Source organism: Budorcas taxicolor, chromosome 18, assembly GCF_023091745.1.
Source record: "Budorcas taxicolor isolate Tak-1 chromosome 18, Takin1.1, whole genome shotgun sequence".
NCBI lineage: Eukaryota > Metazoa > Chordata > Mammalia > Artiodactyla > Bovidae > Budorcas > Budorcas taxicolor.
In genome coordinates, this window is record NC_068927.1 from 11,884,339 (window position 1) to 11,910,567 (window position 26,229).

At 43.8% G+C, this 26,229-nt stretch overlaps 1 protein-coding gene across 1 annotated transcript in view; it reads left to right on the forward strand.

The window, feature by feature from the left end:
- Nucleotides 1-26,229, forward strand: part of CDH13 (cadherin 13) — a 1,024,384-nt gene that overhangs the window by 992,155 nt on the left and 6,000 nt on the right. Inside the window, exons 11-13 of the mRNA XM_052655824.1 lie at nt 182-324; nt 19,369-19,602; nt 23,144-23,362. Coding sequence (XP_052511784.1) covers nt 182-324; nt 19,369-19,602; nt 23,144-23,362 — 596 coding nt within the window. The remainder of the gene's footprint in view (nt 1-181; nt 325-19,368; nt 19,603-23,143; nt 23,363-26,229) is intronic.

A 26,229-nucleotide genomic window follows, 5' to 3' on the forward strand; every position in this document is an offset into this window, starting at 1 on the left:
GCCCAGAGTTAATGGTCAGTCATTACTTTCTGGATGAACAACTGCACTCTAATGATGTTTTTGGATTTGTATTAAAAATTATCTGGCAGCTAGCATGGGAGCTTGTGCCCAGCACTCTGTGAACATTTTTTGAACCTATTTTGAATATAATGTGTCATTGTTTGGGGATTTTTTCTTTCAGGTATTCTGTTTACAAGGATCCAGCAGGCTGGCTGAATATCAACCCCATCAACGGGACTGTGGACACCACTGCAGTGCTGGACCGCGAGTCCCCATTCGTCCACAACAGCGTCTATACTGCCCTGTTCCTGGCAATTGACAGTGGTGAGCAATTTTTTTAATTCCAATAAGTCTGTACTTTTCAGTTCTAAATATATCTTTACACTTTTACAATTCTTCTGTTAGGCCTAGAGGTGTTCTTGGTAAGAACAGAAATGTGTGAGGGCAGAGAAGCAAAGTGCATAAACACACAGCGAATCAGTGAAACGCCCAAGTCCTGGGATCCTCGGCTCTTTGTCTAGACAGAGGTCAGAGCAGCGAGCTCACCCTGTTCCGCTCTGGCAGGCTCTAGGCTCGGAAGCCAAGCTGATGTCCTTCATCCTGGCTCCTGTTCTCATCTACAGGGACAGTTCTTTTCCCTAATGCAAGTTGAAAGAACATCCCAGGGGACATCACGGATCCTAATGATTGAACTGTCCCCGCAGCTTTGTTCCTCTTATGATATACACCACAGAAAGACATCAAGTCCCCTCAGCTAGTACCTTCGTAATCACGGAACAATTCCTGTTCATTCAGAAGCTAATGATACGATATCCACAAGCCAGACTCTGTTCCAGACACTGGAGAGAGAGTCGTGAACAAACAAAGATCATTGTCCTCGTGCAGCCGGCACACTCATGGAGAAAGGAAGGAACCTGACTAAAATAGATGATGTGCTTTGGGGGAAAAAAAGGAATACTGTTTATGTATGAAACAGGGAAACAGCAAGAAGAGATAGCAAACAAAAGGATGCTATAGTTTCGACTAGACAGCCCTGAGAGGCTCGCTGAAGAAGTGGCGTCTGAGTCAAAACATGAAGGAAGTGGGGATGGGACCCCTGAAGCGATCTCAGGGAGGAGCAAGGAGGCTGGGGGCCAGAGCAAAGAGGGCGGTGGTCCAGGATGCGGATCATGCAGGGTCGCGTGGGCCCCTGTATGACCCTTGGCTTCTACTTTGTGTGAAATGGACACCATTGCCAAGTGCCACGATCCTTCTGCTGCTCTGTTGAGACAAGGAAATAAGACCGAAGTAGGGACACCTCTTAGGAAAACTGAGGACAGTCTAGGGAAGATGGTGGCTTGGACCACTAATAGAGGAGGGGATGAGAAGGGGTCAGATTCTGGAGACAGTCTGTAGATTTCAGATGCAATGCTAACAGGATTTGCTACTGGTTGAGATGAGGGGGATAAGAATTCATTTTCAAGTATATTAAGCTGAGATGTCTACTGTGTCAGTCACACAAGAAGTTTCACTCTCCCTGTAATTCCTCGAAGCCAGCTGTTCATAGCTAAAGACTCAGTTCTGAGTCCTGTAAGTACACTGAGATAGATAGGTATAGGGTTCTTTATATGTGCCTTCATTCCCCTATAATGCGTGAACTGAGACTTCTCAGAGGCTGGATGCTTCTATGCACACCAGATAGGAGGGCACATCTGAGAAGTGAGCGATCGGTGTGGCTCACAGTAGGCAGAGTGGGCTCCACAGTGAGTCCACCTTAGAGTCTGGCCTTCAAAGGCAGGGAGGATTGGGGTAAGTGGCAAGGTCGGAGGTGCGGTACCTGGGGCCACAGAGCGGTGGAATCAAAACTAAAGGGGGGTGTGGCACGGGAGGTAAGAAAAGGGTTATATCCCCTGTGCGTAAATGTGGAGAAATTCATCTGGATGCATATGGAAAACGTCTTCAAGACAAGTCATCTGAGGAAGCAGGCACCCACATGCTCTTGAGGAGGAAAGCAACGTGATGAAAGAGCGCATGAACGCTCGTCAGCAGAGAGCTGGACCAGACCCTGTGTGTGGTCCCGGAGACTCAGAGATGAACAGTACATCGTCCTTGCGCTCAGCGAGCTAACGAGCTACCCGGCGAGTTAGACTAGCAAGCAGCAGATAACCGAAGAACATCACAGCTGTCCTACGGGAATTAACCAGACCATCCAGTCTCAGAGGTGGTCATGGGGAGCTTCCTGGTTGAGGGGATCTCTAACCTGAGTGATGACGGATAAGTTGAGAAAGGGCAAGGCGTTCTGCTAGAAGCCTGAAAGAAGGTGGATATGTGAGACCCTGAAACGTTGCTCAGTGTGACTGGAGGCTCCATATTTACAGAGATAAGGGAACTGGATCTTGTGCGGAATGCCCAGCTGCTATCACATGCCAGACTTTGAGCGGGCACTCGTGTTTCTGTGGAACAGATCATACATTAGGTCGTTCTCCATAGGCCATGCCAAGAAGTTTGATTTGATTCTCAAATTCCTCCAGGATAACTGTACTTTAGGAAGGCAACCCCCACGGCAGTGTGGAGAGTCAGTCAGGTCATGATGAGTCATGAGGTAAGAAGGCCCTAGAGAGCCGTGGAGAAATCAAGGTAAGAGAAGCGGCGGAAGTAGTCTGGGTGGGCTGAGTCTAGAGCCGGAAAACACGTTGAAAGCCATCACGCGTATCTTAGTTAAAGGGATCACACAGCCTGGTGGCAACAGAAGCAAATTAGAAAGGGCGAATCCAGAAAACATCTGGATGTAAGAAACAAGGCTTTGGAAACAACGCATACTCAGCATGAAACAGAGAAAGGTGATAGTAAGTTTCTAGTCAGAAATTAGTCCATTAACCGAAACAGAACTGGTTTCAGAGGACTGTTACCATGGTGTCTGTGTGGGGTGGATGCTGAGATGGACCCATGAGATGCTGCAAGGCAGGGTGAAATAGAGGCCAGGAGGCTTTTCTCAGTGACTCACCATGCAAGAGAGACGGACACCATCAGAGCAGATATGTTTTGTGGAAGGAGCAAGTCTAGGAAGGGATCAGCAGTGGAAGACAACAAGCCAAGGAGGTTTAAAATGCTGTTCCAACAAATGGTGTCAGTGAGGATCAGCTGAAGTAAATGATTTCAGAGTTCCGAGAGCCATGTAAATGTATCTGTACATGTAGAGAAAATTCTCAGCTAAGAACACCATGAAGGAAGTTGGAATATTTTATGCAATTAATCATCCCAAAAAAAACCTAGAAATGAAGTAAACGTTAATTTTTGCCGGAGACAGGTGTGACTGGGCAAGCTGCTTATCGATTCTGAGATTCAGCTTCTACTTCTACAAAATAAGGTGACTTCTGCTTATAAGGTTGTTGGGAGAAGATGAAGCGCTGGGCCCTCTACAGTTCCCATCAAGAGTCATGATGAATGTTCAATAAATGTCAGTCCCACCCCAGTGGGGTTATAGGAAGGAAAGAATAGACCTCAACGAACATACAGTTTGAAATGTATTTCTTCTCTAACTCCATTAACACTAATATCAGGCAAGGAAATTCAAAATCTGGCATCACAGATGTTTCCAAAGTTTAGAAATGTCCCTGAAGATGGAGTGGTAAATAAAAACCAGGTTGGCATCACTATATAGAGCCATCACTAGAGATGATAATCTTGAACAAGGCCCAAAAGACTTACAGCAAAAAAAACAGAATAAATTTTAAAATACCTCATAAATCAGAGAAACTTTTGTTTAAAGTCTCCTTGTTGCTCACCAAAACCTTATCTCTGGATATTATGTTCCACCAGGAATAACCAACACTTACCTGTGAGATCAAAGTTAATAGTACTAACAGATGTCTCAATGTTAAACAAAGTAAGAATTTTTATTTTCTTAATTTTATAGAAATTCAGTGTATTTGATGGGATGAAAGTATAATGAATTTTTGTCATGAGGAAAGCTAAAGCAAAATAAATTGATTCTCTTCAAACAAGGAGTCAAGGCCTCCCCTGGTAGCTCAGCTGATAAAGAATCCACCTGCAATGCAGGAGACCCTGGTTTGATTCCTGGATTGGGAAGATCCCCTGAAGAAGGGATAGGCCACCCACTCCAGGATTCTTGGGCTTCCCTGGTGCCTCAGTTGGTTAAGAATCCGCCTGCAATGCTGGAGACCTGGCTTCAATCCCTGGTTTGAGAAGATCCCCTGGAGGAAGGCATGGCAACCCACTCCAGTATTCTTGGCTGGAGAATCCCCATGGACAGAGGAACCTGGTGGACTGCAGTCCATGGGGTCTTAAAGAGTCAAATACTACTGAGCAACTAAACACAGCACAAACATGGAGTCCCTCAGGAATTTATGCCAAAACATGTCAATAAAATACATGGCTGTGGGAACTTTCTGGTAGGATATAGTAGACCCAATGTCCCTACTGCAAAAACTAGAAAAATGTGGCTAGATCACAAAAGTCTTCATTGTAAAGGCGTCAGAGAGCTGCAGAAGCAGTGACACCTAAATCAACTAAGAAAAACAGAGAAAAGGAAAGAAATGTTCTAAAAAGAGTATACGGCCCCTAGCCATTTTCTCCTCTTGGGGGCCATTTTAGATTTGGGGCAAGGATCAGGCTGGACCCAGGCAAGCCCTAGGATGGAGAGAAATAAATGAGAAATACTTGTAACCGCTATATGGCTGGTGTGGCAAAGTGAAAACCTGAGGGCCCTTAAGCACATGGCTATAGATAAATGCCTTTTAAAGGGCAGAGTGAAATCTCCCAGGGTCTCACTGAAACAAAGACCTAACAAAGCAAGCAAACGCACCTTAAACACACAGCCGTTCTCTCTCTAAGGCATTTGCCATGTTTTGAAGCTACAGGGGACCTGTATGCAAAAGACACCAGGCAAAGAAGAATGGGTAAGGGACTTGAACAGATATTCCCTACAAAAGATATGCAAATAACAGTAACTGTATGAAGAGATGCTCAACACTCGTCAAGGAAATAAAAATTAAGCTATGCAAATATATATTAAAATACAAATTGATCAAGGAAATACAAGCACATTCAAAACTCAGCACACCCACAAAATGACTGAACTGAAAAGATGGGGAATGCCAAGTGTTGGCAAGGGTGTGAAATCACTGGGACTCTCCCGTCCAGCTGGGAGAAGTGTGATCTGATACAACCACTCGGGAAGCTGCAAGTATCAAATGCCACTGACCGTATGCATCCCCTGTGACCTGGAATCACATGCCTTGCTATACACCCACCAGAAACACATGCATCTCTTCACCAAAACCCACACACCCGAGTGTAACTGCCAGCACTATTAATGCTAGCTCAAAATCGGAAACTATCCAAATGCCTAACAAATGTAGAATAAATGAATGGTACATTCACACAGTTGGGTCTATACAGCACTGAGAATGAATGATGTGCAGCTATTGACAGCAAGTGAATGGATCTCTCAAACGACATTGAGCAAAAAGAAGGCTGAAGCAGAAGATCACATACTGAATGATTCCACTTATATGAAGGTCGAACAAGCCAAACTAACCCTTGCTTCAGCATTACTTAAGGGACTTTTTTTTAACTGAAGTGTATAGTTAATTCACAGTGTTGTAAATAACTATATATATATAACTATAAAAAAGTATATATATTCTTTTACAGATTCTTTTCCCTTATAGGTCATTACAAAATACTGAGTGTATCTCCCTGTCCTATATAGAAGGTTCTTATTGTTTATCTGTTTTATATATGGTAGTGCGTACGTATTAATCCCAAAGTCCTCATTGATGCCTCTCCCCACTTTCCTCTTTGGTACTCATAAATTCATTTTCTATGTCTGTTTCTGTTTTGCACATGATTTCATTTGTATCTTTTTTTTTTAGATTCCACTTATAAGCAATATCATATGATACTTGTCTTTCTTTGTCTGATTTAATTCACTTAGTATGACAATCTCTAGTTTCATCCATGGTGCTGCAAATTCATTCATTATTTCATTCTTTTTTAAGGTTTAGTAATATTTCATTGTATATATATTACATCTCCTTTATCCATTCATCTGCTGGCGGACTTTTAGGTTGCTTCCATGTCCTGGCCATTGTAAATAGTACTGCAGTGAACATCCAGGTGCATTTATCTTTTCAAATTATGGTTTTCTCTGCATATATGCCCAGAGTGGGGTTGCAGGATCATACGTATAGGTAGTTTTGTAAGGAACTCCAGAGGAGTTTCTTAATCTTGTATGTATTGGACTCACTATCTGGGTGTGTTCAGATTTTGCAGTTTCTTCAAGCTGCATCATTATAGAAAATGAATGTTTCTATATTTCAATACAACTTAAGAAATTATATATATGTGTGTGTATATATATGTGTGTGTATATATATATAACTACACAGAAAGCGTGTCGCTGGTCCCCTGTGCCTTCTGCAGGAGACTGTAACCGTTCATGTGTTCTCTAAGTACCTGGTACCCTAGAGCTGGACTCTCAGCATCTTGTCATCCTAAGGAAGGACAATCCCCAGCTGCTGGCCGGCAGGGGGCAGTAGCGCCGGGAGAGTGGAGTGACAGGATGCCTGCAGAGGGAACGAGGCGAAGTGTATAGTTTGCAGTCCTGTAACACTTAGCAAAAAGCAGAAGTGATGCCGTGATAGCTCCTACACAAGCTCTGCTCATTCCGTTCAGAACAATGGGAAGGCAGCACCAAACGAGAATCTTTTGTGAACCTCTTAAGACTAGAAGCTGTGAGATCAGAATGGAGGAATGTAAAAAAAGTCAGAAGCAAGGCTGCAAATCTATCCTGAGTTAAAAACGCTTTAACAGAAGAGTTTTAGAGAAACTTTTAGAAGTTTTAGAAGAGTTAAAGAGAAAACTTTTTAACAGAAGTTAAAAACTCTTTGGACCTGTTTGCTTGCAGCTCCAGTGTGAGTCTATGTAGATTCTAGAATAGCACTTCATAATAATATTGATAATGCCTGGGATACAGATGATTTGAGGAGGAAAAGACACAGACAGAGGCTACAGATAGAGGCTAGGTTGCAGCCCACAGAACGCTCAAGGATGTACAAGGCAGTTTTCGTAAACTGATAACAATTTTAATGAGCTATAAATTACCCAACAACCTTGTTTTTTATAAGTGAAATACTTTTGTTTGGCTAAAGCAGAACAGGCTGCTGTAGATAAATGATTGGAAGAGTACAGCCTTTCATCCTATAGATTAATAAGGTGTGACCTTTCCTGTTGGCAAGCATTTTATCTTTAAAGATGGATATTGTCATTTACCTTATGTGGTCCAGATTTTCTGAAAAGGTTAAGACAGTGCCTTCAGAGTACAGGAACTCCTTCATTAAAGACTTAACAAACACAGAATTGCTGGCCTGTCTTAAGAAAGGGGGGGAAACGAACATTAATAACTGTTAAGGAAAATACCAAGATGCAGAGAGAGAGCATTCAGGAGTGCAGTCAGATGGCATCCCTCTGGGGCTGTGCTAACAAGGAGGCAAAGCTGCAGCAATTAGCACTGGGCAAATCCCAGGTGGTTATCGCGGCTGCTCAGGTAATCACCAGAAAGGTCGGATGTGAGTCTCACTGTCTTACATGGGCTGAAAGCTGCCACAAGCAATTTCTCCTCGGAGTCCAGGAACTACCCCTGCAAGAGGCTTGTCCTGGGCAGGAAAGGTGGAGGTAGCCACTGCTTCTTGGCTCCCTGCCTTCTGCTCAGGACTCCATCAGGCTGGTCCTTCTGCCTCCTTCTCACCTATAACCTCAGCTTTCACTCCTCCTTCTTTTCTGAAATTGGGTAGGGTTCAGTGCATGACTGTTATTGAATGACTCTTATACTCTCAGAAGATCTTAAACTGTGACTCCAAATGCCAAAGACAAGTATTTTGCTTCAAGAAGTTCAAATGCCCATGCTCTCCAGCACCCAGCTTATGCAGAGAGTTTAAAGAAAAAATTATCCCCATTAGTTCTTCCTAAGGCTCAGTGCATATGAAATAGTTTGAGCCAGGAAATACATACTATCTCTAGCATCCATATGAAGTCTTTATATGATTATCAAGTGTTGCATCCCCATCTATTTTCATTTAAAAGAATAAGGGAAAAAAACAAGCCCAATTATGGCTAAATTCAGCAGCATGTTTTCATGACTTAGCAACTTGTATAAAGTATGTTCGAGTCTGTCAGTGAAAAATGTGCTGTGGGCAACCAAGAAAACACAGACAGAGAACCAAGGTAACAGCTGTACAATTAAAATGGAATAGACTAAGATCATGATTTTTCATGAGCTAAGATCTATCATGTCCTAGATAGCATATTCAAAAGTAGAAACATTACTTTGCCGACTAAGGTCCATCTAGTCAAGGCTATGGTTTTTCCTGTGGTCATGTATGGATGTGAGATTTGGACTGTGAAGAAGGCTGAGCACCAAAGAACTGATGCTTTTGAACTGTGGTGTTGGAGAAGACTCTTGAGAGTCCCTTGGACTGCAAGGAGATCCAACCAGTCCATTCTAAAGGAGATCAGCCCTGGGATTTCTTTGGAAGGAATGATGCTAAAGCTGAAGCTACAGTACTTTGGCCACCTCATGAGAAGAGTTGACTCATTGGAAAAGACTCTGATGCTGGGAGGGATTGGGGGCAGGAGGAGAAGGGGATGACAGAGGATGAAATGGCTGGATGGCATCATGGACTCGATGGATGTGAGTCTGAGTGAACTCCGGGAGTTGGTGATGGACAGGGAGGCCTGGCGTGCTGCAGTTCATGGGGTCGCAAAGAGTCAGACACATCTGAGCGATTGAACTGAACTGAACCTGTTTTTTCCCTCAGTCTCCTATATAATAGATGATTTGATAATGCCAGCCCATCAAAATTGAAATACTGTACAAAGGACTTTTAAATTGATTCAAAAAGAAAAAAAGTAATTTGGCCCCAAAAGTGAAATGACCATTGAGCTACTGGATAACAATGGCACCCAAACCGGGGATGACGGGGGAATCTGAACTTCAAAATGATGCCCCCATTTATCGTCTTTCGCTTTCTGTAGATCAACCAAGCCTGCGTGGGGGATGTAGTAAAATTATTTAGATTAATTCTACTTAAAAGATGCTAGTTTGGATAAAATCAAGCCATTAGTTATGATGGCAACCCAATTAAGCCAGTTTAACACCCCTTATCTCAGCTGTTATAGTAATTGAGGAAGAAAAAATACATTGAAGACCCAGCCATCATTCCTCGTTACTTCAAGTACCAGTGAAATATCAATCATGTTGAAAATAAGAGCTCCAATTTTGCCACTGACAAAATGGCCCAGTAAAAGAACTCTTGAGATCTGGTAATAGAAGGGCTGTGATCGGAGCCGTGTGTAGCAGCAAATACACTCCACAGAGAGGGGGTCCTGGCGCTCTGCTCCCCTCAGAAGGAGCAGCACCCCAGCTTAGCTGAGGGCCAGCTCAGCCTGTCATCCCACCTATAGGGTGCAGATAAACACCTGCCCTGCTGTGCTGTTACAAGGACAGGAAATCCTGAATGCAAACTTCCTGGTGACTTATAAGCCCTCAAATATTATGAAATTTAAATATTTAAGTCAGCCTACTTGAGCTGAGTCATGGACTGATTTTTCTAAATGTATCATTACAAAATCATCAGTATCTCAAGCAAACTATGAAGTGTCATCTGATGACTATGCTAGTGATGGTCTGAACATTTTTCTAGAGAAGGGACGGGCTGCAGAGCCCTCTACTGAGGGCTCTGAATCAGAAAATTAGCCAGAAAATGCTGCCTTCTCCATGGGCATCAATGCATGGAGCTTGTCCTGTCTGAATGGAGAGAGATAAGCTAACCTTCATCTACCTGACAGAAGGACATTTCCATGCTGACCAGTCAAACCAACCGTCTTAAACACAGTGTTTTCAAACATTCATTGGGGGAAAAAAAACTGATTTGGGCATTAGAATGCTGTCTGCAAATGCCCATCTCTGCCAGCTCAATTCACGCTGCCAAGGGGTCTCTTAGCTCACCCTCCTTGGTGCTCCCTCTTCCCCAGCTTGGGTGATAGCATCACCACCTGCACAGTCCCCAAGTAGAACCCCATCCCCACTGACGCTCCTCCCCATCACTGCCAGTACAGTCTCACTCCCTGTCCAGCCTCTGCTCTCGCATCCCCACAGCCCTCACCTAAGCCCCCGCTATCGGTCCTTGTTACTGCCTCGGCCTCCCAACTGCTCCTCCCTGCCCTCCCTCCTCACTCGAGTCCTCTCCTCTCCCTGCCTCCAGCACCCCGGCTTTCATCAAGGCCAACATCCAGCTGAAAAGTCTATGACCGCTTCTTCCCACAACCTCTAGCCACAGGATATCCTCCTCCTAGAAGAAGCTTCTCCAGCCTCACGAACTGTTCTTGTTTCCAGCCATCTTTTTATGGAGACTTCTGAGCTATCCCCAGACAGTTAATTACTCCACGTCATAAGCTCCCGTGATATTTTATCCTCACTCCTCTTCCTGCACTTACAGTCTTATCTTGCATCAGTTTACACATCTGTTCCTGCCACATGGTTAGTATTTCAACAACAGACACCCTGCACGGTTGACTTTTGTGCTTAGCCAACCCGGCACAGGGCAAAGTCACAATAAATAATTATGGCCTGAATGAATGAAATGAAACTGTCATGTTTGGAAACGGTCTCCAAATCAATTCTTCCCCTATTTTTGCCTTTTCTTTGGTTTCTGTAAGATGGAAGCAAAAAAGCCAAATGCTGGAATTTTCTTTAAAAAACAGTTTCAGATTTCAAATTATTTCTCCTCCTAAAGAATTGAGTCTGAATTATGTGAATAATTGCCTCAGTTCTACATCAAGTATTAACCATGGAAACCTGGCGCTGTAGTTTGCAAATCTATTGTCTACCACATTTTTGATTGGTTTACTACTAAATGTTTTCAGAATATAAAATGAGATTGGCAAAATCTCTATTAACACTGCAAAAAAAAAATGCTTATGAATTAAAAAGCAACAAGATTCTTGGCTTACAGGGCACATGCCAAAAAAAAAAAAAAAAGTGGACCTGTAAAACAGTGATCCTGCAGTCATAGTAAATAGAACATAGCGCTGAACTGAGTAATATGAAGGATGACCCTGCAGAGAGGGGTCCTGGCTCACTCCCACTTGTGAGCACAGGTAAATGTAGCTTAGAGCCCTGCTCACATGAAATAAAAGACCTGGCATTTCTTTGCTCACAGCTACTTAGCAAAGGTTCAGCAGATGCCCAGAAGTGCAGAGGGAACTGGGGGGAGTAGATTGCCCCCCCCACTCACCTTTCCCTAACAAACGCACCTCAGAATCCAGCAAGGGCGCCCAGCCTTCACTTAGGGGCCACATGTGAACTGTGGTTCCCCATGAATTGGCCCACCCTCCCAATTTTCCTCCCAGAATTTGGGCCTCAAGCTTCCTTGAGACGCCCAGCTCAGGTCTCCCTCCTGGTCCCTGGAGTGGACTCCCTGCTCTGAGTTCCACAGATACTCCATCCCACATACACACTTGTTTCTCCCCCAGGTAGGGGAAGGGAGGACACTGTTCTCAGAATAGAGGGAAACCTATGGAAATACAAACAGATATGATTGTAAGTATGGAAAGAACAATTTTCAAATCAACCTGAATTAATTCAAAACTCAACCCAGGGAGTTCAGGCTTTTTGAGCACGAGGCACTCGTTCTCCTTGTGTGGTGCTTTCCAATAAACACTGCACTTTCCTTTACCACAGATAATAATAATAATAAATATATTTTTTTAATCTACCAAGTACTTATTCTACTAGGACATGACAGAGAATAGTCCTGAGTCTGGGGAGCTCAGAAACGAGCTTTCTGTCTCTCTCTCCTCTCACTTTCTCTTCATGCGTGTTATTCTGCATTGCAGGCAGCCTCACTCTGCACACTATTCCCCATACAGAACCACCTAGGTGCATGATTCCCAGTGTAAGACACGTGCTGCACACCTCTAGCCCAGAGACTAGAAAAGTCTACTGCCTCCCTGCACTTCTGAGAGCTCACTTCCAGGCGTTCTGGCTGAGATTCAACCTTCTTTGCACGTGAAGCCAGCCCAGCCAACTGCGGCAAGACCAGGGAGCCTATTCTTCTACGGGCACTCTCTTGAGGAGATGCACTGGGGTCTGATCTTACCAGTCTAGGGACCTTGTAGTGCATGAAAATCTGGTCTCTCAAATGCAGGTGTTCATAGCAGCACTGTTCATAACAGACTAAAAGCAGTAACAACCCAGATGTCCATTAGCTAGTGAATGGATAAAGAAAACATGGCCGATCAACAGAATAGAGTGTTATTCAGCTATAAAAAGGAATGAAGTACTGATTCCTGGTATAACATGGATGAGCCTCAGAGATATCACTTGGGGACTTTTCTGGTGGTCCAGTGGATAAAACTTTGCCTTCGCTTGAAGAGGCTGCAGGTTCAGTTCCTGGTTATGGAGCTAAGACCCCATATGCCTCTCAGCCAAAAAACCAAAACATAAACCAGAAGCAATATTGTAACAAATTCAAAAATACTTTTTTAAAAGTTGTATGTTGTTTAATTGCTGGACCATATCCGACTCTTTGGCAATCCCATGGACTGTATATAGCCCGCCAGGTTCCTCTGTCCACAAGATTTCCCAGGCGAGAATACTGGAGTGGGTTGCCATTTTCTTCTCCAGGGGTCTTCCTGACCCAGGGATAGAACCCACATCTCCTGCACTGGCAAGTGGATTCTTTATCACTGAGCCACCTGGGAAGCCCTTTTAAAATGGCACATATCAAAAAAAAAAAATTTAATAAATAAATAGAATTAGATAATGGTGGTAGTTTCAGAACTCTGCAGATTTACTAAATATCAATTCTTTGTAAAAGCAAATAGAGAAAAGAAAGTAGAATTGGAAAAAAATATTTTAATCCCTGTATAACTTTTGAATTTACATTTCTGTTACTGATTATCATAGTAATCACAGTTATTATAAAGGAGACTGAAAAGAGAAAAGTATTACTTTAATGTTAGTCACCTGGAGAGATAATCACTATTTAGGTTTGGGTATATTTCTTCCTAATCTTTTTCCTAATCATATATATCTTTTAATTAGTGTCACACTGGTTTTGTCTGTTACTGACAAGATAGATAGATAGATAGATGTGTATCTTTTGAATAATGGAACCTATCATAAAATCTCAGTGGGTTTTTTTTATTTTGGCTAAGTGAAAGTCCTATGCGGTCAGGGTTCTGAATAAAATGATATCCCTGTAACCCTAACCCTAACCTTAACCTGGCCCTGCTTCTCATTCCACCCACCCAGTGCCAGGAGACCCAGGTGTGACCCACGCCCTTGGGTACAGAGCTTAGCTCCACCCACCTTCAACAGAAAGCAGTATATTGTTGGTGACTTAAGTAACAAAACACATAGATTGGTTTTCATCCCTTCTGCCAGTTCTTGATGCCAACCACAGTGCCAGAACACCTAAACTTTGAGCTCCACAGCCTGGCACGGACAGTGGGTTGTGCTACGACCACCGGTCATTCCACTTTTCACTTCTGGAGTTTCCACAGCACGCACAGCATGGGAACACTGTGTCTCAGGGGCCACAGTCCTCAGACAGGTGACACAGCACCAGTGGTCCCAGCGCCGTGGACAAGCTGCTTCACCTTCTGGGTCCCAGTTTCCTCTTCTGGAAAAATGAGGGAAGGCTGGAGGGTAGAGCCCCACGTGCTCCAACTGCGACCTCTCTGGTTCACTTGGACTTTTACAAAATGTGCAGCTCTGCCCCGACTACACCTAGAATGCAAGAGCCCAAGCCTTGATACTGAGCCAAGCAGGCTGAGGGTTTGGCCAGGACTCCTGGCACTGACACAGGATGCCAACTCGACCAGCTCTCGAGGAGACTATCACCACCAAAGGGAACAGACACAAGTTAAATTGTCTTGTTTCAAAATCCAGCCACAGGGTCAGTTTGGTCCTAAACTGATCGATCTGTGAAGTATTATAAGCTGCCAGCGCCGAGTGGGAATGATAAAGCCAGAAACGGGAGCAAGCAGTGGTCCAGGGCACCACGTCCTGAGGTCAGAGCATCTCTGTGGTCTTGAAGGCACAGTCCTGTTGATAAAACAGATTAGGTTATTCAGGTCCAGGAAAGAAAATGGTGACCATTACTCCCATGTCAAGCCACTGTTTGGCAGCACGAAAGCTTGAAGCAAAATGAATGACCCACCAAGATTTGAAGGCTGTGGGGAGGAAGAGAGGGAGAGCTCTCTTTTAGTGGGGACAGAGCTTCGGGTGGGGAAGATGAAAAAAGTTCTCAAGATGGTCAGCAGTGATGGCTGCACAGTAGGAATGTGCTTCATGCCAGGGAACTGTACACTTAAAAATGGTAAGTACGATGCATATTTACCACAATAAAAGTAGCTCATAAGAAAAAGATACAAAAGCAATACTAATAATAACCCCAAATGATGGTTTGGGAATTATAGTTTGCTTTTGTAGTTGAAATGAGAGCCTGTAAGAATCAATCTACAGATTGCAAACTTGGACATAGAAAGCTAAGATTAACCCTCGTTCTAGAGAAGGAGGCCTGAGACACGGAATTCATCTGAGCCAGTGCTCAACCTCTCTGCCTCAGCCTCACAACAGCTAAAACCAGCACATCAGAAGCTCCAACCTTACACAGAGCCCAGGCCACACTTCCAGATCTCCCAGTGACTGCCAACCCTTCAGTGTGAACTGGAGTGCATTTCCCAAGGCAGGACCCTGACCTTCATCAGATTCCCAAAGGGGAACCCACCTCCCATTCTATTTAAGACCCCCTGAGAGGAGTGGTTCATCTGGGGGCCATTGCATCTCCTGACATTATAAAGACAAAAGCCCTTACAGACACGGGTTCTGAGGTGGGACCTCCTCTGAGTCTTCTCGCGTCCCCCGAGAATGTGGCCCTGGGCTCCTCTGAGGAGCGCACAAGAAGGGCAAATGCAGGTCTAGCTCCACATCCCAGGATTTCGCTCAAATTGAGGCTTTTCCCTACTGGAATAGAGGAGAGGTCGGTCCCAGCCGTGCTTTGGTTCCGGTGTTTGGTCATGCAGAGTGGGCCCTTGAGAACTCTGGCTTACGGGACGGAAAGGAGAGAAGAGGGGTGAGGGATTTTTGTTGAGTGCCAAAAGCTTGGTATTTCCTGGACCCCCGCAACTGCTGAAGCCAAAGGGCTCATGAAGAATCTTTACATTTTAAATTACATTTTAGTTTGGGGTGGTGATTTTCCTCCATCTCGTACACAGAAACTGGGAGAGGCTTTCCCTGAGGATTTTGAGAATCCATTCTTTACCTTCTCAACAAAAGAAAAACAAGCTCATTTTGCTTGACTTCAGAAAAAGACATCACCAGCCTGGCCTGAGAATAACACAGGGGAAATTGAAGACAGTAGTATAATTAAGTTCATGAAAGGCCAATTCTTATGACCATATTTCAAGCACTCATAATGCCTTCTCATCCATTCTACCAAATGACTCCATATTATATTCAGAGTGAAAAAAAATATAATGGATTCCTCTGAGATATTCAATTAGTTCCATAAAAAGAGAAAAATAATCTTTCAATGAAGAAATTCAGCCAAATGACTAAAGCTGACAGTGAGAAACCAACTTCAAAGTAATTATGCATCTCCTTTGAGTTCTTGCGCTAACAATAGTTGATGCTCTGCCACCATTAGAAATAGCTATGCTCTGATGATTAATTACAGTTGCGCTCCTGTTTAAGCAGACGCTTATTTGAATGTTTACTCTGGAACTATCTTTGGGTGTTGATCTGTTTAAATTTCCACCAGCCCCACTAAAGAGTATCCATTCTCTAGACTCACAGGCATACAGAACAGACTTGTGGTTGCCAAGGAGGAGATGGGGTGGGGAAGGGATGCATTGGGAGTTCGGGGTTAGCAGATGCAAGCTATTATATATAAGACAGATCAACAACAAGGCCCAACAATGGCACAGGGAACTATATTCAACACGTCTTGTGATAAACGATTATGGAAAAGAATATGAAAAAGGATGTGTATATATGTGTCAGCCAGTCAGTGTTAGTCGCTCAGTCACGTCTGACTCTTTGCAACCCCATGGACTGTAACCCGACAGGTTCCAGGCAAGAATACTGGAGTGGGTTGCCATTCCCTTCTCCGACCCAGGAGTCAAACCTGGGTCTCCTGCACTGCAGGCAGATTCTTTACTGTCTGAGCCACCAGGGAAATCATGTATATGTATAACTGAATCATTTCGCCATAAAGCAGAAATTAACACAACATTGTAAATCAACTATTGCCGGGGTCCAGCCCCGGTGGATCCAGGATGATTCAAAGGTGGGGACGGAGTCGGCGTCCTTGGAAAAATACATATTTAATTACAGATATAGAGAGAGATTAGAAACAGATAGTGTAGTAGGAAGATTAGTGGAGGAAAAGAGGCTGAATAACTTGGATTACGTGGAATAGCATCCATGCTCCAGATGGGAATTCAGCCAGAAAAACGGGAGCAAGAAAGAAGCGACATGGGGGCATCAGTCTTTCCGGAAACTGATCCGATTTCTTTATTTTTGGGTTTGCTTATATACCTTTTGTTACACATAGGGATGAATATAGAGTCACGCGGGAGTCAGCAGTCCTGACCTTTATCAAAATCAGGTGTTTCACATAAATGTATAAAAAAGGTACATTATCTTCTGGCCGTGAGTGAGACCTGCCGACATTTGATGATCCTTTCTTTCTGATAACCAAAAAACTTATTTCTTCCAAGGGTGTTTTTTTCTTAAACCAGGCACCACCCTCCAAATAAAGTTACATTCCTATAGGGTGAGGGTGTAGTGAGTTACAGTCAAGAAAGGGATTTATTTAACCCAAGGTTAACATGACTAATCTTAAAGGTTAATACTTATTTCTCCTATATGCTTAAAGGTTAATGCTTATTTCTCCTATATGCTAGTTTTATTCACTAGAAGGGCAGGGAATATGGAGATTTAACAGCAAACATCAGCCCAACAAATGAAAATCCTTTCACCAATATTCCCCTTAAGATCTATTTAGTCTTAAGATAGTGATAAAGTTACATTTTTACATAACAAGGACACAGTGATTTATAACAAAGTACAGTGATCTACAAAAGAGAAAATCCATTAACTCAAAAAGTCTAGTATTGCTAACCTTAAAAACTACTGTATTTCCTTTTCTATATTCCAAATACATTGATTAATATATTCCCAGGTGCCTAAGGATATGGAGGCCTGGCGGCAATCATTGACTCAACAAGAAGAAAAAGCCCTATGCTAATTAAGACTCTCAAAATACTCCAAAACTCTCTGTGCTGTTCATGGTTGAGAGGTAGCAAACAACCATGTGCATAGTGGCAGGAGTATGGATAATCCTGTCACACAAGCTAGTCTGTCAGCAGAGAGGTTTGACCTGAGACATCCTTGTCCCACCCAGAGCACGGAATTAGCAGCAATTATTGACACAACAAATGAAAAACCCTTCACCAATATAATTCCTAACCAACCCACTATACTAATAATTTCTAACTCCCCAAAAGAATTTGCCTTTAGTAAGTCTAAAACATCTCGTGCCTCTCAGATTGGGAGGCTGTAAACAATCACATGTGACGAACCTATACAGGTGGGCTAGATAACCTTCAGAGGAGTCCGTAAGCTGAAACACTCCTGTCATGCTCAGGAATTTTTATTGCCTTGGAGCTGCACGTTTACTCCTTCTCCGAGAGAAACGGTTATGGGGGAGAGCATAAAACAGACTCTGGTTTCGGGGTAGATGCTCGGGAACAGGGGGTTTCCTGAGGCTTGATCACGCCTTTGAGTATGCCAAGCCTCGTTCCTCATGACCTTTGCCATGGGCGGAGTTCCTCACGCTGGCTCCCGGCAAAATATTCTTCACTAAAAATTTTTAAAAAAAAAGAAAACTTTAAAGAGTATCTGTTCTCATGCTTTTTGAATCACTGATCAGCTTCCTTCAATCTGGCTTCTTCCCCATCAATGCAAATCACTCCCTAGAAAGTCACCAGTAACGTTCTTCTTGGGAAACCCCATGGCTTCTCTTGACTCCTTATCTTTTGGGGCATCATAACACATTTAATTCTTGATCATTGCCTCCTCCTCCGATTCATCTCCCCCATGTCTTCCAGAAACTATCACCTGGCTTTTTAAACTTTTAACCTGCTCTTTGGGGTTTCTTGAGGTGCCCACCCCTCCATAATGGTGCACTTTCACCTCAGGTAACCTAATTTGCTAGAAAGGTTTCAAAAGCATCTACACTGACAATTCCCATTGGCTAACTCAGACCTGGCATGTCTCCCAAGCTCTGGGCACTTTCTTGCAGGTGCACGGAACTCGACAGGCTCTTGGCACAGTCAGAGCGGAAGCTGTTGTCTTTCTGCACCCCGCTACCTCCCACTTTTCTTCTGGCAGCCTCACCTGAGGGCCTCAGTAAGACGAGACATGTATTTGCCGTTCAAACTGCCCTTCATGATGCAGTCTGTTGCTGGGCTCCCTGCCTCCAGTGCCCAGCATCTCCTGTCTATACCACTGTGTGTTTCCACAAATAAGTCAGATCAGATTGTTCCACTGCCTTTCTGAAACACTCATGTTGGCTTCCCACTGCCAACATGCAAATACTCGGCTATTTAGATTAAAGGTTTTATTATGGTAAGCAAGGATAAGTTCTAATTATCATTTCCATCCTTTGAGTGAATTTCAATGTGCTGGTATGACATGTGTGTTTAAAGCTTAGCACTCTAACGGTAAAGTCTGAAGAACATTAGTCAGAAGCCTTACGTATGATAAAAGGTTTTTTGTATTTTGTTGTTGTTGTTTTTTTTAAGATTCCACATGTAAGCAATATCATATGATATCTGTCTTTCTTAGCCTGGCTTACTTCACTTAGTATGATTACTTCTAAGTGCAACCCCACTCCTAGGCATATACCTGGAGAAAACTGTAATTCGAAAAGATAGATACAGCCCTGTGTTCACAGCAGCCCTGTTCACAATAGCCAGGACATGGAAACAACCCAGATGTCCATGGACAGGTGAATGGATAAAGACGACGTGGCGTACATGCAGTGGAATATTACTCAGCCATAAAAAGAATGAAACAATGCCACTTGCAGCGACAGGGATAGGCCTAGAGATCATAACACTACGAGGCTTCTTAAACCACTAAACTTTATGCACAGATGGAAGCCACCCTCTTGGTCCTGTCTGAAATCTAATGACAGTAGTAAAGATGCCTGGCACTTTGTGAAGAGGCGCTGTGGACGATGACCCCTGCGTTGTACGGGTTGTGTGCTAACCTCTCCCCTTTCCCTATAGGCAACCCGCCCGCCACTGGCACGGGGACTCTGCTGATAACCCTGGAAGACGTGAATGACAACGCGCCCTTCATTTACCCCACGGTAGCAGAGGTCTGTGATGATGCCAAAAACCTCAGCGTAGTCATTTTGGGAGCAACAGATAAGGATCTTCATCCAAACACAGATCCTTTCAAATTTGAAATCCACAAACAAACTGTTCCTGATAAAGTCTGGAAGATCTCCAAGATCAACAGTAAGTCCTCTTAACATTCCGTTGTTATTCTTCAGTTTTGAAGCCTGGTTTCCCTGGCTTGGCTTCTGTTCCAAGCTGTTCCTCGTTTCCTGTGCTCTCGTGTATTCTCACGTGGTTTGTCTCAAGTTACTCACACATTATAAACACTGACAATTTTCCTACCAGCACCTGTACACAGTTTGTAAAAATATTGAATATCAGTTTCTCAGAAATGCAAACATGACAGATTTCCACTTTGTGTCTCATCTTTTCTCCGCTGTGCCCTGTGAGCTGTGGACCCCATGCTTCACCCTCTGCACCCACCCAGGTTTCAGCCTTCAAAAGCTGGGGATCTTGGCTCAGGTGCCTCTCCTCACTCAGATCACTGTGTTTACCTTAAAGTTCACCAGCACTGCAGAGATTTCTGGGCTATGCTTGCCTTCCTAAGAGAAGCAGCAGTGCAGGAATCTTCAGAAAGCCTTGCCTCTAATCCTTCACCTTCCGTTTTATGCTGCAGACCTCAGAATTGTAAAGACTTTGTCTTTAAAATGACCTTGGCTTTGACTTTCGACTTTGATATCTTCTCCCATCTGTCCTGTCCCTCATTTATGAAACTTGCAAACAACGCCCCGTTCCACCAACCTTGCACATGGACAGGTAGAATTTAAAACTTGTCCCAACATTTACCATCTGCCATGTTAAGACTGAAATATCAAAATGTACTGAATTGTGACTCCCCCACTGCCCTCCCCTCCCCATGGCAAGTGGGAACTCACTCCAGCAATCACCTTGCCTCGCAATAAAACCCAGACCAGAACTCACATACACTTACATACACTTTGCCATCAATGGTGAATTTATCTTATGATTGCCCCGGTCAGGGCTGGGTTCCCTCTTCTTACTTCAGAGGTAGAGTTTTTGAGAGGGATGGAGAATTATACATTCCATTAAGTTTTGAAAATGTATTATACAATTGTGCATAAAATTTTCTATTAAAAAAACCTCATCTGTATTGTTATGGCCTTATCTCATATCTCATTTTATTAGCGCCTTTCTCTTGTTATTGATTCTATTTGCCTGTTTGTCTATTTTATTGCTTTTTAAAGAATGAATTCGGTTACACTGATCATTTTTAATTAAAACAGCCCTTCTCTTGTTTGAGGGGTTAGTGTTTTATTTGCTAGTTTTTGTGGCTGTCACTGATTTGAATAATCATCCCCAGCTTCAGTTTCCACCTGGAACTTTCTTATCAAAGACTTTCTCCTCTACCTGCAGATCAGAGAATCTTCCTTGTGTTAACCTGCCATTTCACTGGCGTCATCATCACATTGGTTATTTCTGCTGCTGTCACCTTCTGGTTAGGATAATCCTTCATCTGTTTGTTTAATTTATTTATTTATTTTAATTGGAGGTTTCTGCCATACAACAACATGAATCAGCCACGGGTGTACATATGTCCCCCCATCCTGAACCCCCCTCCCGCTTCCTCCCCACCCCATCCCTCTGGGTTGTCCCAGAGCACCGGCTTTGAGTGCCCTGCTTCATGCATCAAACTTGCACTGGTCATCTGTTTCACATATGGTAGTGTACATATTTCAGTGCTGTTCTCTCAAATTCCACCCTCGCCTTCTCCCACAGAGTCCAAAACACTGTTCTTTACATCTGTGTCTCTTTTGCTGTCTTGCATATAGGGTCATCGTTACTGTCTTTCTAAATTCCATATATATGTGTTAATATACTGTATTGGTATTTCTCTTTCTGACTTACTTCACTCTGTATAGTAGGCTCCAGTTTCACCCTCCTCATTAGAACTGACTCAAATATATTCTTTTTATACCTGAGTAATATTTCATTGTGTATATGTACCATGACTTCCTTATCCATCCGTCTGCCGATGGACATCTAGGTTGCTTCCATGTCCTAGCTAGCTGCTGTAAACAGTGCTGCAGCGAACATTGGGGTATATGTGTCTCTTTCAATTCTGGTGTCCTTGGTGTGTATGCCCAGCAGTGGGATTGCTGGGACGTATGGCAGTTCTATTTCCAGTTTTTTTTGTTTTCAGGTCGTCACAATTTTCTTTTCCCTCCTGGTTTTATTTAATAGTTAAGATGCCTTCTAGATTCTTTTTCTTGTTCCTCCAAGTTTTTTTTAATATTTATCATTGTTTATGCCCAGAAAGAGCCAATTTAAAAAAATAGCTGGGACTTTCCTGGTGGTCCAGTGGTTAAGAATCTGCCTTCTAATACAGGGGCATGGGTTTGATCCCTGGTCGGGGAACTAAGATCTCACAAGCCATGCAGCTCGGAAAAAAACAAAACAAAACAAAACAAATCCCTAGTCATCTGAATGACTGAAGAGAAAATAGCCCAAGGCCAAAAGAGTGCCAGGTGAGATGGCCAGTTCTGAGTGCTGACCAGTGACCTAGGTAATGGTGGATGTTCCCACCAACCACAGGGTTAAAGATCCAGTCCCCAAGTTGCGTATCAGTGCTATGAATCCCCACAAACCTGGGGCCTGATAAAAACTGGGGTCTGAGGCCTGATTAAGACTAAGCTATAGGGACCTCCCTGGTGGTCTGGTAATTAAGAATTCAAGCTTCCACTGCAGGGGGTACAGGTTTGATCCTGGTTGGGAAACTAGGATCCCGCATGCTGCCCAGCATGACCAAAAAAATAAATAGATAAAGATAATTTTTTTAAAAAAGACTAGAGTGTAGAAACCATTTCCATGGAAACAGATGGGGGGGCTGCCCACCTTAAAAGTGAGTAGATTTTTGTTATTGTTGTTCTAAAAGTGTATCTTGATTATTTGAATCTGGATTCTTATATAAAAGTGCTCTGAGCTAACAATTTATTTTTTCCAACTTTATTGCATATTTTTATATACAAATAAAAATTGTATATATTTAAGATGCACAATGTGACAATTCAAGAATGGGTTTTTACATTACTTCTTCTAGATGCGGAATGTGATCTTTGTGAAGATGTACTATACTTTAAGTCCAATACATTTGTAGGGAGGAGTTCTCGGTACTCAGTCATCTCCACCAAATTCGGTCCTCCTGAAACTGATTACAATAGCCCTGAAACACAGAACTCCTCCATGATGGAAGTGTTTTATCTGGTATTTTCTGATATGGGAAGCTCAAGGGTAAAGAACCCTTCTGCCAGTGCAGGAGATACGGGTTCAATCCCTGTGTCAGGAAGACCCCCTGGAGGAGGAAATGGCAACCCACTCTAGTATTCTTGCCTGGAAAAATTCCATGGACAGAGGAGCCTAGTGGGCTACAGTCCATCGGGTCGGACAAGACTGGGCACAAACGCCAACAAACACAATCTGGTATGGTAGCCACCAGCCATGTGTGCTTGCTAGGCACTTGAAATGTGATTTCCACAAGTGAAGAGCTGAATTTCTATGTTTATTTGGTGTTAATAGATTTATATTTGAGTACTCTTTAGTTACATCAATGCACTGCCTACTTTGTGAGTTCAGTTGCTGAAATTCCACTCTTGTTTGCAGAGGTCCAACCCTCTCTTATGAAGGCCCCCTTTTGTATTTACAGATACGCACGCCCTGGTGAGCCTCCTTCAAAATCTGAACAAAGCAAACTACCACCTGCCCATCATGGTGACAGATTCGGGGAAGCCGCCCATGACGAACATCACAGACCTCAGGGTACAAGTGTGCTCCTGCAAGAATTCCAAAGTGGACTGCAACGCAGCAGGGGCCCCGCACTTCAGCGCGGCCGCAGCCCTGCTCCTGCCCCTCTTCAGCTTAGCCCGTAAGTTCACCAAACTTTAGTGTGCGTGCGCGCGGTAGGAAAACACAACTGCCCCAAACCCACTCTTTTTCCGCATATCTTCTTTCCCAAACTATGCATCCCAGAGGAATTCATTTTTAGCTTACGTCTGTATAATGGAATGTTACCTGTAAAGGTGCTCCCACTAATGTCCAAAGGCCCCTTCACATCCCCCTGCCAATCTGAGGAACCGTGCAAAGGCACCCAATGCCGTCAACAGAGCAGGTGGAGAGGAGGTTGCTGCAGATGACCCTGAACTTGAGCTCAGACAGATGTGCCCAGATTGGTTAGCTGGTCTACCAGGGCCCTATTTCTCTCTGCATGGTGCAGTGTAATCTTTAGCTAGATTTAAGGAGATTCTACACCCTTTAAAGAAGAGTCATGAGAATGCATGGAAGGATGTGGAGACTGTAGGAAAAGAGGTGATTGCATATTTACACAATCTTTTCACTGACTGGTTGTCATGACTGTGACATAATGAAGGATTATTTTAAATAAATGAACTATTATGCCGAGTAATAGTGGTGTGAGCATCAAATAAATAGATACAGGCATCAGATATTTCCTATTTCGGGCTTACTAGTCCAGTTGCTTTTGAACTGTGGTGTTGGAGAAGACTCTTGAGAGTCCCTTGGACTGCAAGGAGATCCAACCAGTCCATTCTGTAGAAGATTAGCCCTGGGATTTCTTTGGAAGGAATGATGCTAAAGCTGAAACTCCAGTACTTTGGCCACCTCATGCAAAGAGTTGACTCATTGGAAAAGACTGTGATGCTGGGAGGGATTGGGGGCAGGAGGAGAAGGGGACGACAGAGGATGAGATGGCTGGATGGCATCACTGACTCGATGGACGTGAGTCTGAGTGAACTCCGGAAGTTGGTGATGGACAGGGAGGCCTGGCGTGCTACAGTTCATGGGGCCGCAAAGAGTTGGACACGACTGAGCGACTGAACTGAACTGAGTCCACTTTTAACCTTAGCAATTATTAACTTGTAACTAATGCCATTCAAAAGACTTTGGGGCCTCAGAATTTACCCCCTGAGAAGGTGAATGGTGTTGTTGTGAATTAGGAGGCTAAAGAAAGTGATGATTAGAAAATAAAGACAGAAATTATTGTATCCTGGTGACAGTGTTGAGTGGAGTCAACAGGAAATCTCATTCCAACTTCAGACACGTAGAGCTCCCTGCTGAGCCACTGACCTCGGAATGGAATTAGAGAGGAGAATTTACAGTGCAAGGTCTCTCCCTGGATGGATGGATAGAGGGATGGGAGGAAGTGAGGGATGGAGTGAGGAGAGAAAGGAAAGAAGTGGGGGAGACAGAGAAAGAGAGAGAGAGAGAGGGAATATATATTCCTCTCTCCCTCCCTCCTTTCCTTCTTTCCTTCCTTTTGTATAAAACATGAATATTACAGGTGAAGCTGAAATCCCCTGTCCCTCTCCCCAGTTTCATTTCCTGTTCTCTCTCTCCCCAGAGACAATAGCTGTCATGACCCAGCGTGTGTGGACATTGTTTTATACTGTTACTACACACCACATGCACACCCCCCCCATATAGTTCTACTTTGTGCGGTTTGTCAGGCTTGGTCTAATTCATATTGCGTTGAGCCTGATGTGCTGGAATTCTCTGTTCTCCCGCTTTTCATTACATTTCCAAGCCCCATCTATGTTGCTATAGTTCAGGGGTTGGCAAGCTTTTCTCATCAAGGGCCAGGTGGCAAATATTTTGGGCTCTGGGGTCTCATCAGGGCTCTGTTTCATATTCCTTTTTATAGCTGTTTTGGTTCTGTCTTCCGTGTTTTAGCACCCTTTAATAGTATGAAAACCATTCTTAGCTCGAGAGCCAGGCAAACACACTGCTCTGGTTCATTCACTCTAACAGCTAGAGAGCATCCCTTCCCATCCGAGGACTATGGCGCAGTGTACTCCCCTATCAACAGACACATGGGGATTATTTAGTGTCCTGCTCTGACCCACTCTACTGCAGTAAACCTCTGAACTCTGTTTTCCACCAGCTTCTCAAGTGAGCACTAGACAGACACGGAGCAGAATTCACATATAGCAGAGTCGGGATAGACTGGAAGGCAGTACTTCCTGGGTGATTGTACAGAAATAAAAATGCTGTGTGTGCATGTGTGTGTGTACACAGATGGAACAGGTGATTGAGTAGCCACTCACACATCACCCACAACTGGTGTTGTTGTTTAGTTGCTAAGTCATGTCCAACTCTTTTGCAACCCCATAGACTATAGCCTGCGAGGTCCCTCTGTCCATGGAGTTTCCCAGGCAAGAAAGAATACTGGAGGGGGTTGCCATTTCCTTCTCCAGGGGAATCTTCCCAATCCGGAGATCGCACTCACATCTCCCACATTGGCAGGCAGGTTCTTTTCCACTGAGCTACCTGGGAGGCCCATAAACACAATTACATGACACCAAAGCCTGACTCTCCGTGAACCAAGGCTCTTCAAGACTCTGCTCACTTACCAGCCCCTCTAGGCGGCCAGTGAGTGTTTTAATGGAGGCTTCCTGCTCCAATTGTTGAAGTACAGATAGATCCCCAGCCCATCCAACCCAGGGAACCAACATCCCAGGTGACTGTAGCCTCCAGCACACATACCCAGTGTTTTTGTATGTTTACACAATATTTTTTACAATAATACACATGCCTGCTACTCCAAATCATCATGTTAAATACTAGTAAGATGTAATCTGTTGAGATTAAAAGGAATATAATAGGCATGGCAGCATCTGCTTCCTCCGACAAAGGATTTTCTTGTTCCTCCTACTTTGGAGCACCCTGACCTACGGGTGTCAATAATGAGCAGGTTCCCCAGGGTGGCTCACTTCTCAT